The 12,860-nt window shown below is 44.7% G+C and overlaps 1 protein-coding gene across 7 annotated transcripts in view; it reads right to left on the reverse strand.

Moving 5' to 3' along the window:
• The window catches only part of LOC144121641 (caspase-14-like), a 35,695-nt gene extending 23,859 nt beyond the window's left edge, over nucleotides 1-11,836 (reverse strand). For 2 of the 7 annotated variants that reach the window (XM_077654958.1, XM_077654952.1), the window contains exons 1-3: nucleotides 11,649-11,795; nucleotides 9,945-10,034; nucleotides 6,367-6,470 (exon numbers count right to left, since the gene is read on the reverse strand). Coding sequence is in view for 6 of the 7 variants with exons in the window: in XM_077654952.1 (XP_077511078.1) it covers nucleotides 6,367-6,429 (63 nt within the window). In the remaining variant the exon portion in view is untranslated. Of the gene's footprint in view, nucleotides 1-6,366; nucleotides 6,471-7,649; nucleotides 7,794-9,944; nucleotides 10,035-11,648; nucleotides 11,798-11,818 lie in introns of those variants that run through there. The other 5 variants (XM_077654956.1, XM_077654951.1, XM_077654954.1 and 2 more) reach the window with 4 other exon arrangements.
• Nucleotides 11,837-12,860: the final 1,024 nt, after the last annotated feature.

The following is a 12,860-nucleotide window of genomic DNA, read 5'->3' on the forward strand; positions in this document are numbered from 1 at the left end:
CTGAATCACAGGCTAGTACTTTTGAAGCGATTCATCTCATTCCCAGAGACGATGCCAAATCTATCTATTGTTGACACAATCCTGCAAGTGCTGTGCTTGTAAATGGAGAAAAAGCCTTATCATCAGCATATGCAAGCACTTTGACGCCATTACCCAAAACAGAGAAGTCATGAATATTACTGTTACACAGAACACAAAGAAATCGGCTCCTAATAAAGGGCAAAAGCAGCGGGGACTCTTGTCGGCGGGTTCTTTCTTGTTTCTGCGATACATCCTCGCTTGTTCTGGTATTACTTAGACACCGACGCTTAGGGCCGGTTCATATGCGGTGAATTTCTACGTGATGGAAAGCCATGGCGACTGATAAAAGTTTATGCGTTCAGTAATGTAGCCAGGCGCATTCGTATATTTGAAGGCATGGCTTGTTTATTTGACTGTGACTCGCATGTCGTGCTAATGGGTGATTTTAACTGCAACTGCATTTGTGAACTGATTGAGCGCGTTGGTCCTGGTGCCCCGCACTGACATTAGCGGCGATGTCTTGCCGCGGGTTACAGAAGAAGCGGGGCATATCCATGCTGGAGCATTCTGCCATGCTTCTCGATCATTCACGCGCATTCAGGGGCACTCTCGCACTCGTCTAGATTGGATTTATCTATCTTGTAGCTAGTTTCTCAGAGACCTGTACTTGAAAGTATTCCGGTTTTGTTTTCTGATCACTGAACGGAGGTTGCTCAACTTGGCGGCAAGGGCCGTTCACAATTTAGGCAGCAGTGGGCGCTTTGGAAGTTAAACTCATCGTTTGTGTATGACCGAGAGTTAATTATTGTTGTGCGCTCGCAGCTGCAATCATGTTTTTCTGCAGCCTACCCTTGTGTGCTGCGTGGAAATATTTAAGCAGGAAGTATATGCGATAGCTATTGAGATCGGCTCTGTTAAGTCATTTTATAAGCAGCATCAGGAGCAGGCACTTAACAAAAGCTTTACAACCTATATGAATTGTAATGTGAAGCGCTTGGCTTATACACGCATTAAATTGCTAGTAATAAAATTAAGTTACAAATCTACAATACGGAACGATACAGGGGTGTCCTAGTCAGATCTCGTACCGAGCGTACTCTTCACTGTGAACGCCGGACACGAAAAGCTTTGCATGATGAGTGCTTTATGTTACAAAAGTACAATGCGGAACGATACAGGGGTGCCTTAGTCAGATCTCGTACCGAGCGTACTCTTCACTGTGAACGCCGGACACGAAAAGCTTTGCTTGATGAGTGCCGTCAGGGATTGCGAAGCAGATTATGAATATGACGTCTAATTGGACTCTAGTGACAGATACCGGAGAAGTATTGTCCGTATTCGTGGATTAGTACACGGCGTTGTTTAGTGCTACCCCTGATACACAAAATTTGGACGTCACCGCACGTTTCAAATCTCTGGTGACGCCTTCATCAGAAGAGTTCTGTTTCATTATTAGCGGCTCTCTCACACACAGGGAGGTAAAACTAGCTATCCATCACTTGCCTCTCTCAAAATTCCCGGTCCTGGCTGGATTTCGAGTGAAGTTCATAAAACATTTAAATCCATTGTAACTCCTATCCTGCTGCAGATCTTCACGATGGCTTTTGACGTAGAAGCTCTTCCAGGGCCTTTTACGAAGTGTCATGCAGTCTTAATTCCCAAAAGTATTGATAGAGAAAAAAATCAGCTCCGGTTCGACTACTGCTGAACCTCGTTAGAGAGCGAAAGCTGTGGGGTAATTGCGTTCAGTGGAGGGCTATACGCCGATCATGTTGGCCAATGTAGCCATGACGTATGCCGGCTGGAGGCAAACGCAGTCTCTGAAGTAGGTCAGTAGCAGTCGCGGCGGTACTTTCCGTGCTGTCATCCTAGGTGGCGTGGGTGATCAGAACATAGATGACGTACACAAACTCATCCCCCATCGACGTCATGGAAAGCTATCGCGTGCTGGCCTATAAAACCCCCGAGCGTCGGTCAGTCCCATCGGCCTCGCGCCAGACATGGACCAGCAAAATGGGCATTGCCTTGGCTTGCCTTCAACAGTGTTTTAAACGCGCCTATTGTGCGAATAAAAGAAAACTAGAAGAATGATGCAGTGTGAACAAAACGGTGGTGGCAGTGGTTTCGCAGAAGAGTAAATATACGGAGTTTGCAACGGTTTGAAAAATAGCCAAACAGTTACTAGTGGGTCGTTATAGTTTCAATCGACGTCACAGGGAATTCTTTAAAACGGTACCTGCTATTAAGCATAACTATTAGGAATGTTGACCTCGTTCATTACTACTGCAGAATAAATCCTGATACGTTTAATTCCTCAGTTTAGCTAACGCTGCGCATTAATATTTGACATCTAAGAAGTTATTGTAACCACAGCCATCATTTCAGTTTAAAACAAGATTTTACGCCATAGCGTATGCAGCTCGTCTGAAATCCGTTGGCGTTGTCGGCACAGCGTGTCGGAAATAATAGGTGGCTGCGGAAAAAAAAATTGTATTGTGTCAACCGTTTGCCGCAGAATGTTCTGGATGGTGTCATAAAATTCAGTGTTTTACGAAGCATAAACGTAATAGTTAAGTGAAAGTCTAGCTTGCGGCAGAGATTCGAACCGGTTACCTATAATCGGGGGCTGTTTAAAAAGAAATGTATCATGGTAATTTGTGGCTCTAGTGGTTGACGATTGATCGGTGTGATTTAAGGTTTATCTTTTAAGAAGTGTAACGCCTTAAACCAACTCAGGCTATGAAGGACACCGTAGTTAAAGATTCCGGAAATTTCGACCACCTGGGGTTCTTTAACGTGCACTGGCATCGCACAGTGCGCGGGCCTGTAGAATTTCGCTCCATCGAAATTAGATCGTCGCAGCCGGGATCAAACCCGAACATTTTGGGTCACCAGCTCAGTGCTAATATAGGCGATTGAGAGTTAACAAAAACATTGTTTTTAATTGTTGATAGAATTATTAGGGAAATGAAAAATGAAAATTCGGAAAAGGGGGTTAAAGGGTGTCGAAATTCTCAGAATGAAAAGCCATTGCTTGATGATGTTAATGAAGAAAATTTAAAGAATGAAATTGATCAAGAAATTAATTCAAGCTATTGGAAAAATGAAAATTGCCTTAAAAGACGTCAAACCGCTATAAATAGGAAGACTAACCCACTAGGCAATCGTATCATGCCCTTAATTCGGAGCTTAAGTGTCCTCTCCAGTTTTTTTTTCTACCTAAGAGTCGTATGCATGCAATTGAGGCCAGTGCTATTCACATTTGCCGACTCTCTTATCGGGAATTCATTGCATGGAGTAAATCTGTAGCCATAGATGTCTGCGTTCGCTGCCAATTGGAACGAAGAAAACGTTCAGTTTTCACGTTAAGGATCATTCAAACAGCAGAAAAGAAGGTCAACTTGCCGCGAAGAAACGAGTGCCGCGGGAACGAATTCTATAGCACAGGACAGCCAGCTGCCCCGTTTTCTCGTTTCCCATAACGTGATAAAGCGACTGCTGGAATTTTTAGAATTGCATAGCACTTCTAGCCGCAATCATGAATTTTGCCGATGGCAGTGCGAAGCCTTGTCAAAAACCTCTCTCGGTCTTTCAGAAAAGGAAAGCCTCATAGCTAGTTCGCTTTGTCTGTGGGCACCTCAAGCGCACCACAACGCGCGACTAAAACCTTGGCAACTCAGTGTTTTAGCAGGTGTTCGTGGCGCGCTTGAGGTGTACACAAACAATGTAAACTAGCTATGAGGCTTTCGTTTTTACAAAACCGAGAGAGGTTTTACAAACCGCGCGCAACCTGTACGTGTTTGTTATCGTGTAAACAGTTAGTGTACATTACCTCTCCCTCTATACTCTCTTTCGGTCCCTTCACCTCTTTCATTTCATTGCTCCTTTTTGCCTGCTATCCTTTATTTGCTCTGCCCCAGCTCAAGTGCTTCAGTATCGATGGCATATGCCGGGGATAGGAAAAGTCTTTTCCTTCCTTTTTATTATTTTTTAATAAGACCACTTACTACTACTACACCGCGAATAAGATTAGACTGGAAATAACACAGTATTATTTTCATCGCGCCGCTGCTGCTCTTTCGCTCTCCCTCTCCTTGTTTCTCTCTCTCCGTGAGGTTGAAGTGCGAAGGAGACGGTGGCGACGCCGCGTTGCGCGTCCTAGCCGGTTGCATTGATTAATGTAATCATTGGGCTTAAATTAAGGAGACATCGGCAAAGATGCTGTTTTGAAAGAGGTACAGATAATGTGCTTGACTGAGACCAGAAAGAAACCTGAGTACTATCCAATTGCTATATCTGGCTTCGACTTTCTCTGAGCTTCGCAAAGTCCTCAGAACAAATATGCGGATGTTGCTAAGTATGCTAAGAGAGGCACAGAAGTAATAGCTGTGGAGCTGCCACAGAAGTCGTTAGAGAATAGTGAACTGTGTGCCGTTCGATTGCGCTCGACCAATGCTGTAATCGTACTATACATTGCGCCCCATGCGAGTCACACAACTGCTATACAATCTGTATGCGGGGCTGCCAATCATAATTAATAATGAAACTTTACTTTTGGCGGGTGATTTTAACAAAGATTGTTGTAAGCATCCTAACTTTGTCATGCAGTTGGATGAGCAATATAAGATTGGCGATGACTGAAGATATGATTTCCACGCAGTGGAACACTGTTCTACAGCGGGTTTTTGTAAATTAACCTGTAGTTTCTAGCGTAAACTGTACATCCAACTACTACACGGATCACAAAATTGTGTTCCTTCATCGGCATGAAAATGTAAGGAATGAAAATAAACAGGGATGATCGATGTATATAGAGTACAATCCTTTGCATGGGAGCCTTAACTACCAAAGTTATCGGAATCATAAGAATGTGTAAAATGCTTATGAAAGTATAGCAGGGTTGAGCAGTGCTTCGCGTTTGATTATCAACGTAAACGGCTGTAAGATTTTTTTTGCCACGCACAACAAACAACAGTGAGGAAAAAGCCCAGTATTATTTGTTGCTATGTCTCGGCAAAAAAAAAACAACAACATTGAAGTTCGTTTTTCACTGCGAGACAAGATAACGTTCCGCCAAAGCCATCGTTTTCTAGTTGGTTTCACGCTGGAGCTGAGAATGCGAGGGCACCAGTCTGACCCGCACGGAATTGGCTTATTGCAGCGCACCATAGACAGCAACCGGCTTTTCTGAAATCGGGTTACTGAAATGAGGAAATGCTCAGTCCCTGCGCATGATCAAGGCTCTGGCCAGAGTTGCTTCTAGCAGGACAGGTTATAAGAAAAATAAAACTCTAATCTGTAATCTTGCATTACGCAACAAGTTCAGAGGAGATTTGCTCCCACCACAGGAAAGACCATCATGCCTCAACCATTCGAAAGCACTGTTTCTGTACCTTATAGTGACTAGTCGCATTCAAAAATCGTTCTAAGCGCACACCGCCAAACAATGCAATTGTAGGCAGTAATCTCTTATTTTACGCGCTGATGTCTACGTTCGAGCACTGAGTAAAGGTTCCTGCGTAGGCAGCAATGCTGCCTGCAGTATTGGGAAGTCACTGGTTAAAAATAAAAACGAACGGATATAAGACGAAGTAAAAGATCATAGAAAAGAGCTCTTTCTGTGTAGTGAATGCTAAGAGCGTACTGAAAACAAGGGTCATTTCTGCAATCTCTGCCGCTTCCAGAAGATCACGTCGAAGCGACCCTTCGTGTCTTCGCATAAGCGGCGCGTTTTGCAACAATGGGAAACCCTACAAGAAGCGGATGATGCAGTCCACATTTACAGTACTCAAGGACGCGGCATGCTCTCTTAATATTCCTGACAGCGATCGATCTGACGAGTACTAAGTTCACCTAACTCAGTGAGACATTGTATACCAAGAATTCCTTGCAAGGCAAAAATTGTGGCGTGCTTTTTACTGAAACCAGCGCTGTTGTTATTCCCGTTCACAAGACCACGCAGGCCGGCTTTATTTTAAGGTGCTTAAAAACCACGTCGACATAACATCTAGCATGCTTTCTATTGATTATTTTTGAAGCTCCCTGCACGTAATGCAGGACATTGCAGCGGTTTTTCTTTTTTCTCCTTGCGTATTCTGAGTGCTTCTTTATCTTTGGGGTCAGATTCTCAGAGACAGCCACGACTTTAAAACGCATATCCAGTTTCACGTCTAAAGGGACACGATTTCGAACATGCCGCACCCCCCTTTGACCAATAGCCACGGAGAGAAAACTGCAGCGCGAGCAGGGAAAGCCACGTGTTGAATTCATGCTTGTTGCCTTCATGCTTGTTTTTTGTTCATTGTCTTCATGCTTCATACTAGAAAAATAAGTATAAGATATCACCTGAAGTCTAGCATAATGCATTTCCTCCGTCACTTCTTGTCCTGAAAGGTCTTTTTTGTCCATCGTGATGAGTGTGGGGGCAGAGTCATCCAGTGACACGGGCGCTGGAAAAGGCACGCAATGCAAAGAAAAAAACGGCTATAAAACTATCAACCAAAGTTAAGAAGCGAGTTTCTCATTCCAGTTTTTTAATCATGCACCTTCATATAATAGACGCGAGAAAACAATTCTAGACGCGTACTTTAATCTTTCAATTCAAAATCAGGGGGCTTACAAGTGCAGTCACATTATTTGGTACTAAGCGCTGCGCTGATATTACCATTTACTTTACCTCAGTTACCTAAACTCAGTGAAGAAAAAGGATGGCCAATGGCGTTTCAGTGTTGACTATCGCCACTTGAACTATATAACCAAAAAAGACCGTCAGAAGACCGCCTTTGTGAAACATATTAGGCTGTATGAGTTAAGAGTTATGCTTTTTTGGTTTATAAAACGCGCCGACCACGTCCGAACGCATTATGGACGCCCTTATAGACGGATTCAAATAGTCCACGTGCCTGTGCTATCTCGAAGACGTCATATTCTTCTCCGTTAGCTTGTTCGCTCACCTCGATGACTTTTACAAGAATCTTTCCCTTTTCCGTCATGCCGGCCTGCAGCTCAACTCCTCCAAGTGCGTTTCTGCGCGTTCTCAGATCACGATCTTCGGCCATGTTGACGACCCGCCGTGGTGGGTCAGTGGTTAAGGCGCACGTCTACTGACCCGGAGTACCCGGGCTTGAACCCGACCTCGACTACCGCGTTTCGATGGAGGCGAAGCACTAAAGGTGCCCGTGTGCTGTGCGATGTCAGTGCACGTTAAAGAACCCCAGGTGGTCGAAATTATTCCGGAGCCCCCCACTATGGCACCTCTTTCTTCCTTTCTTTTTCTCTCCCTCCTTTATACCTTCCCTTAAGGCGTGGTTCAGGTGTACGCCGAGATGTGAGACAGATACTGCGCCATTTTCTTGCCCCAGAAAAAAAAACAATTAAAATTTTTTCATGTCGTCGACAACATGCGTCTTGACTGATCCAGCTAAGATCCAGGCGGTGCAAGACTTCCCGGTGCCGCGTTCCTGTAACGCCGTGCGGAGCTTCCTGGAGCTCTGCTCATACTTGTGTCGATTTGTGCAAGGCTTTGCCGACATCGCCTGTCCTATCAGTGATCTACTCAAAAAGGACATGATTTTCTCCAGAGGACCCCTACAGGCAAGCGCCATTGCCGCGCTGATCATGATGCTCACCACCTCGCCAGTCAGTGGCACACTTCTATGTGGCCGCTCCCACTGCAGTCCGCACTGACGTCAGCGATCATGGAATCGGCACTGTTCTCTCTCAGTGGCAATATGGCTCTGACCGTGGCATCACCTACGCCAGCCGCCTCCTCTCTGCATCAGATCGGAATTACTTCATCACGGGCCGCGAGTGCTTGGCCCTCGTGTGGGTCGCTGCAAAATAGCGCCCGTATTTATTCGGCTGCCCTTTTACGGCTGTGAAAAACTAACATGCTTTATGCTGGCTCTCCTTTCTGAAAGATACTACGGGCCGGTTCGGTCGCTGGGCTTTAGGCCTACAAGACTACGATTACACTATGGTCTGCAAGTCCTGTCGGCAACACTGATGCCGACTGGCTCTCCCGATCTTCCGCTTAACCTTTTGACCATCATAGGCACGGACTGTGACACATACGCGCTCTAACTCTCTGCTATTTCTCCCGTTAGCGATGAACAGCGACGTGATACTGAGCTGTATTCCATTACTGACCGCCTCAACTGCTCCCCATCTGACCATGCTTTGCGCCTGTTAGCGCTGCATCATGGCACTTTATACCGCAGAAGCCTCAACCCCGCGGCCCCGGCAACGATTCGTGTTGCCCAAGCACCTTCGCGCTGATGTCCTCCACGAGCTTCATGACCCACCACGCTGGAAATCTGGGTTTCTCACGTACTTACTGCCGCGTGCGTTGTCGCTTCTTTTGGCCCCGCTTCTACCAGCCTATACACCGCTTTTTTCATGCCTGCGCTGCGACCAGCGCGAGAGCCGGAAACGCACTTCACTCTCTCTGCGGGCATTCTACAATCTAGTGATGTGCCCTCCGAAACTATTGATCGTGTCGGCTTTGACCTTTCGGGCCCGTTTCGTGAGTTCACCTCCGCATACAAATGGCTTGCGTTGCTACGAACTATTCCACTCGCTACACAATCACGCGGGCTCTCCCCACGAGTATTGCTACTGACGTTGCCGGTGCTTTGTGTACGGTCTCATCCGCCACCATGGTGCACTCCGCCAACCTCTCACCGGCAGCGGCCGCTGCTTTCTATCTAATGTAGTCGAGAAAATTCTCCATTCATTCTTGACTAAACATAAGCTGACCACCGCCTATCACCCCTAAACAAACGGCCTCACACCGCAGCGTAACCCCACTCTTACCGCTATGCTCGCTATGTACATTGCACTGGACCATCGCGATTGGGATATCGTCCTTCCATACGTCACTTTCGCATACAATTCCTCCAGTCATGTCACTGCCAAATACTCACCGTTCTTCCTTCTGTACGGCCGCAAGACCCAATTACCCTTGGACAAACTGCTTCTGACGCCTACTTCTCAGCCTTCTGAATACGCACGCGACGCAACTGCCCAGGTCGACCACGCCCGCCAACTGTCGTGATCCTGACTAGTAGCCTCGCAAGCTTCACAGCAAAACTCCTACGACTGTCACCATCGCATGATGTCTTTCTCCCCTGGCGCCCTCGTCTTGCTTTAGTCGCCATTTCACCGCGTTGGGCTTTTAGAAAAACTTCTGTTTCGATATATTGGCCCATACCGTGTGCTCTTCCAGGTTACCGCTGTAAACTACGGGATCGCCCAGGCCTTCCCAGCTACCACCTTCCGTGCAGCTCAGCGTGACATTGCCCACGTCTCTCGCCTCAATCCCTACCTCTCGCTATCCCCTGACACGTCTTAATGCACACCGAGACGCTGTTTTTGAGACCGGCGGTGTGCAACGATATTGTGAGTGAAGACGAAGTGAACGAAGTGTCTCATTGGTGCGCGTGTTCTGGGCTTGGGTGCTCTGTGCCCTGTACGGACCCTGAGCTCTCGGCCTGTGTGCTGTGCCCGAGTCGTTCTTGCGTCGTTTCCGCCTTGGGCCACGTAACAATATTTTGTGGAATAAAAAGAAGTGCATTATAAAAACATGAAACTTGAGTCTAGTAGCGCCTATTGTTAATGCAATCTGTAAAAAAGCTATCTTTCCATCCATAGCTGTGCAAAGAAGGCTTCGTACAAAAAGTACGTTTTCGATTTACATGCACCTACTTGCGCGCTTTCTCAGAAAGAGTTTCTCTTGTTGAGTTGTGCAGCGTTGTCAATAAATTTTGCTCTGGGCAAAGTGCTGTAACGCCTTGCAGCAGATGCACTGTAGCATTAAGTGATGAACATCACGGTTTCTAGTAATGCGAGGATAGAATTGTACAAGGCATTCTCGTGAATTTAGTTTAAATGAGTTAGTGGAAAGAAAAAAATCAAAATTCTACCTTGTTGCCTTCCGATGTTGCTGACCTCTAAGAAGATGGCACCTTTGCGGCTACTGAAAGCTGGTTTTTGCGTGAAACGAAGGTATGGCTCTGCTCATCAAAGCAGAATAGTGGCACATGTAATTCACTATATAAAGCATTATTACTATCCTTCATACGTCTGTGCAAACGAAAGTATGACTATTTAGCAATTTCAATGCTGAAGCTGCGGCCTCGTTACTCCCAAAATTCGGCATTCTTCATTCGATACATTGGCAATCATGAACACCTAACACACGCTGGTCCGCTACTCTCGACCTTTAATTTCATTCTCCGTTTTTTCATTTTGAGACTTCCGAATTTTAAGCACGTTATAATGTTGGAATAATTCTTTTCATGTTTTTAATCTTTTCACGAACGACAAAAAACTGGCGCTCTCCACGTTTTCGCACTAATTACAAGCTCCAGTCATCATTCAATTTTAAACAAGTATAAATTTAAGTTCAAGCCCACTATAAACCTTTGGAGACAAACATTTCTGAAGACGCAGTAAAAATTAGGAAATAAAGGCAGGAAAAGGGAAAAAATCAACACAAGCTTAAGTGTCTGTTCTTGAAAAGCGCCTGTTGATTGTATTGTGGTTCATTTTTGGTCTAATACTTGAAGTTTAGTTTGTTATTTTCTCAGATAAGGTGGTTCACTTAAAAGTATTTTCATGTACATGCTGTTTGATAACGTGCATAACTTGCTATGGAAACTTACGATAGTTTTTATTGTTATGTATTAATACCGTATACTGAGCACCTTGCCAATAACATTGTCCCAGTATCACTTCCATGAACAACCACATGATTGTATTGCATATATTAGTGCTGAACGTATCAGAATAGTTGTTTTCTTTTTCTGATATTCTCTTCCTTGAACGGAGTTACACAGCTCTACCTTTTTATAATATCTTGGGCATTGTCAAGCTGCCTAGAGCAGCTTGTTGCCAAAAAGTTCCAACAATATATGGTCAAATGAACTGAATTGTATTGAATCCTCCTAACCCTAAGCTGCACCTTCTTACATCAGCATGTCACTGGAGTCCAAACGGTTATACTAAAGAACATTCACTTATCTGTTCCTCTAATAGTCCACTGCCGATGTCTACCTCTTTGATTTCTGGTTGATTATTGATAGATTAAGTTTGTCCGATGTCTACCTCTTCGATTTCATCTTGATTATTGATAAGTTAAGTTTGTCCATAACTAAGCTTTTCCTTATTTCAGGGATTTGAATTTCTCTCGTCATTACGCTATTAGACCGCTTTAACATATTAAGTTAAAGGGGGATATTTTATGGTGATATTTGATTTTTGTCACTGAATGAAAAAGTTATTTCAAGCCGTAAACTAGGGTTTCGAGAACACGGCTTATTCCGGCTGCTTGGTGCATGTTGATGCAAACGACTTCATAGCAATAACAGACATAGTGGAAGAGAAGAACGGAGATTTATGCCCTTAAGAGAATGGAAAGTGAGAGGTGTAGAAGAAATGAATTCAATAATTTCCGTCTGTCAGCGCTGTTCAGTCGTTCACATCAGTAAAGTATTGTATCTGCCAAATGCCTACAGTATAAAAGTAACAATGTGCGAGGACTCCATAACAACGAAAACTTTTTGTTTCAGAGCAGCATAACAATATCGCATGCTGAGTACATGCCAAAAAGAAACAATAATACTTACCTTACGTATGCTCCTAGACGCACCTATATATAATGATCCGAGTCTGGGACCACGGGAAAGGCACGAAAGACGGCCTGCCTGCTAGAAAGCAATACGCGCTGTTTCAGGAAACCAACTGCTTGTGACTTCTTGCAGAAAAAGAACGAAGGAAGTGATAAACAAATCCCTACCGTTGAGTGACCTATGGTAGACAGCGGTGTGTCGATAAGAGGGCCTGGCTAGATACGTGTGTCGCCGAGCGCCGAGTACCTTATCTGTTCACGCCCTTCTTTTCAACGCAGCAAGCGTTGCCCAGTTGCACGCAGGACGACTTAGAAAGTGGCGCGACTGATAATTTCGATGCCTCAGCGGCTATGAATAATTTTCTGACACCTCATAACTGACACCTTCGCCATTTTCTCAAGAAGTTAATGCTCTCTTCAGAAGTGCGAGTCTTGCTCTCAGATTTCCTGAAGAATCCTAGGGTTAGCCACTTATACACTCTTACACTTCACTTAAGAGTGATTGTATGTACACTGATGGTATAAGAAGTGTTCGGGTATCATTTATTGCCACGCCGTTACAGAAACCCAAGCTGCGCTGATTTGGCGGTGTGATCAAGAAGGGTGAAGAACACGTCAGAGAGATATCAGCAGTGGGCATCAGCAATTAGAAAATTCGTTTTGTCTACGCTGTCAAAGTATGGAAAAATAAAATTAGTGATAATCTTATCTAAAGAGAAATGCGGCGTAGTTTTATAGCTGAAATTTGCAGCATATTTCTTTAGCCTAAGTTACTCAAGGTACATATTCGATTGATATAGTAGGCACTATTTAAATACTAAACATTCATTTTTGCTAGCAGTTTACCCTGGGTCCACTATATCAATCACGCCTGCAAGAAACTTCGCAGAACTACTGGTGTGCGTGAGAAGTGTACGCATGAATTTTGTAAACAGATAAAATTACTTGTCTATAGTTAATTAGAACCCCCTAGTTTCATTTTAAGCATTGGGTAATCGCAGCAACTTAAGCGAACAAAGGAAATCATAGCTGAGGTGTCGAATGGCATGCGAAGACGTGAATGTTTGGAAGTTTGGCAGGAGCGTAACTGAATGTCTTTACTGTAACCACCGACTGAGTGTATGTATTGCGGTGCTTCGTAGCAGCGCCCTTTATGAATGATCGGAACGCACCAGAAAGACGAAGCGACATGAGTCACGCGACAGAAAAG

The sequence above is a fragment of the Amblyomma americanum genome, chromosome 2 (assembly GCF_052857255.1).
Source record: "Amblyomma americanum isolate KBUSLIRL-KWMA chromosome 2, ASM5285725v1, whole genome shotgun sequence".
Lineage (NCBI taxonomy): Eukaryota > Metazoa > Arthropoda > Arachnida > Ixodida > Ixodidae > Amblyomma > Amblyomma americanum.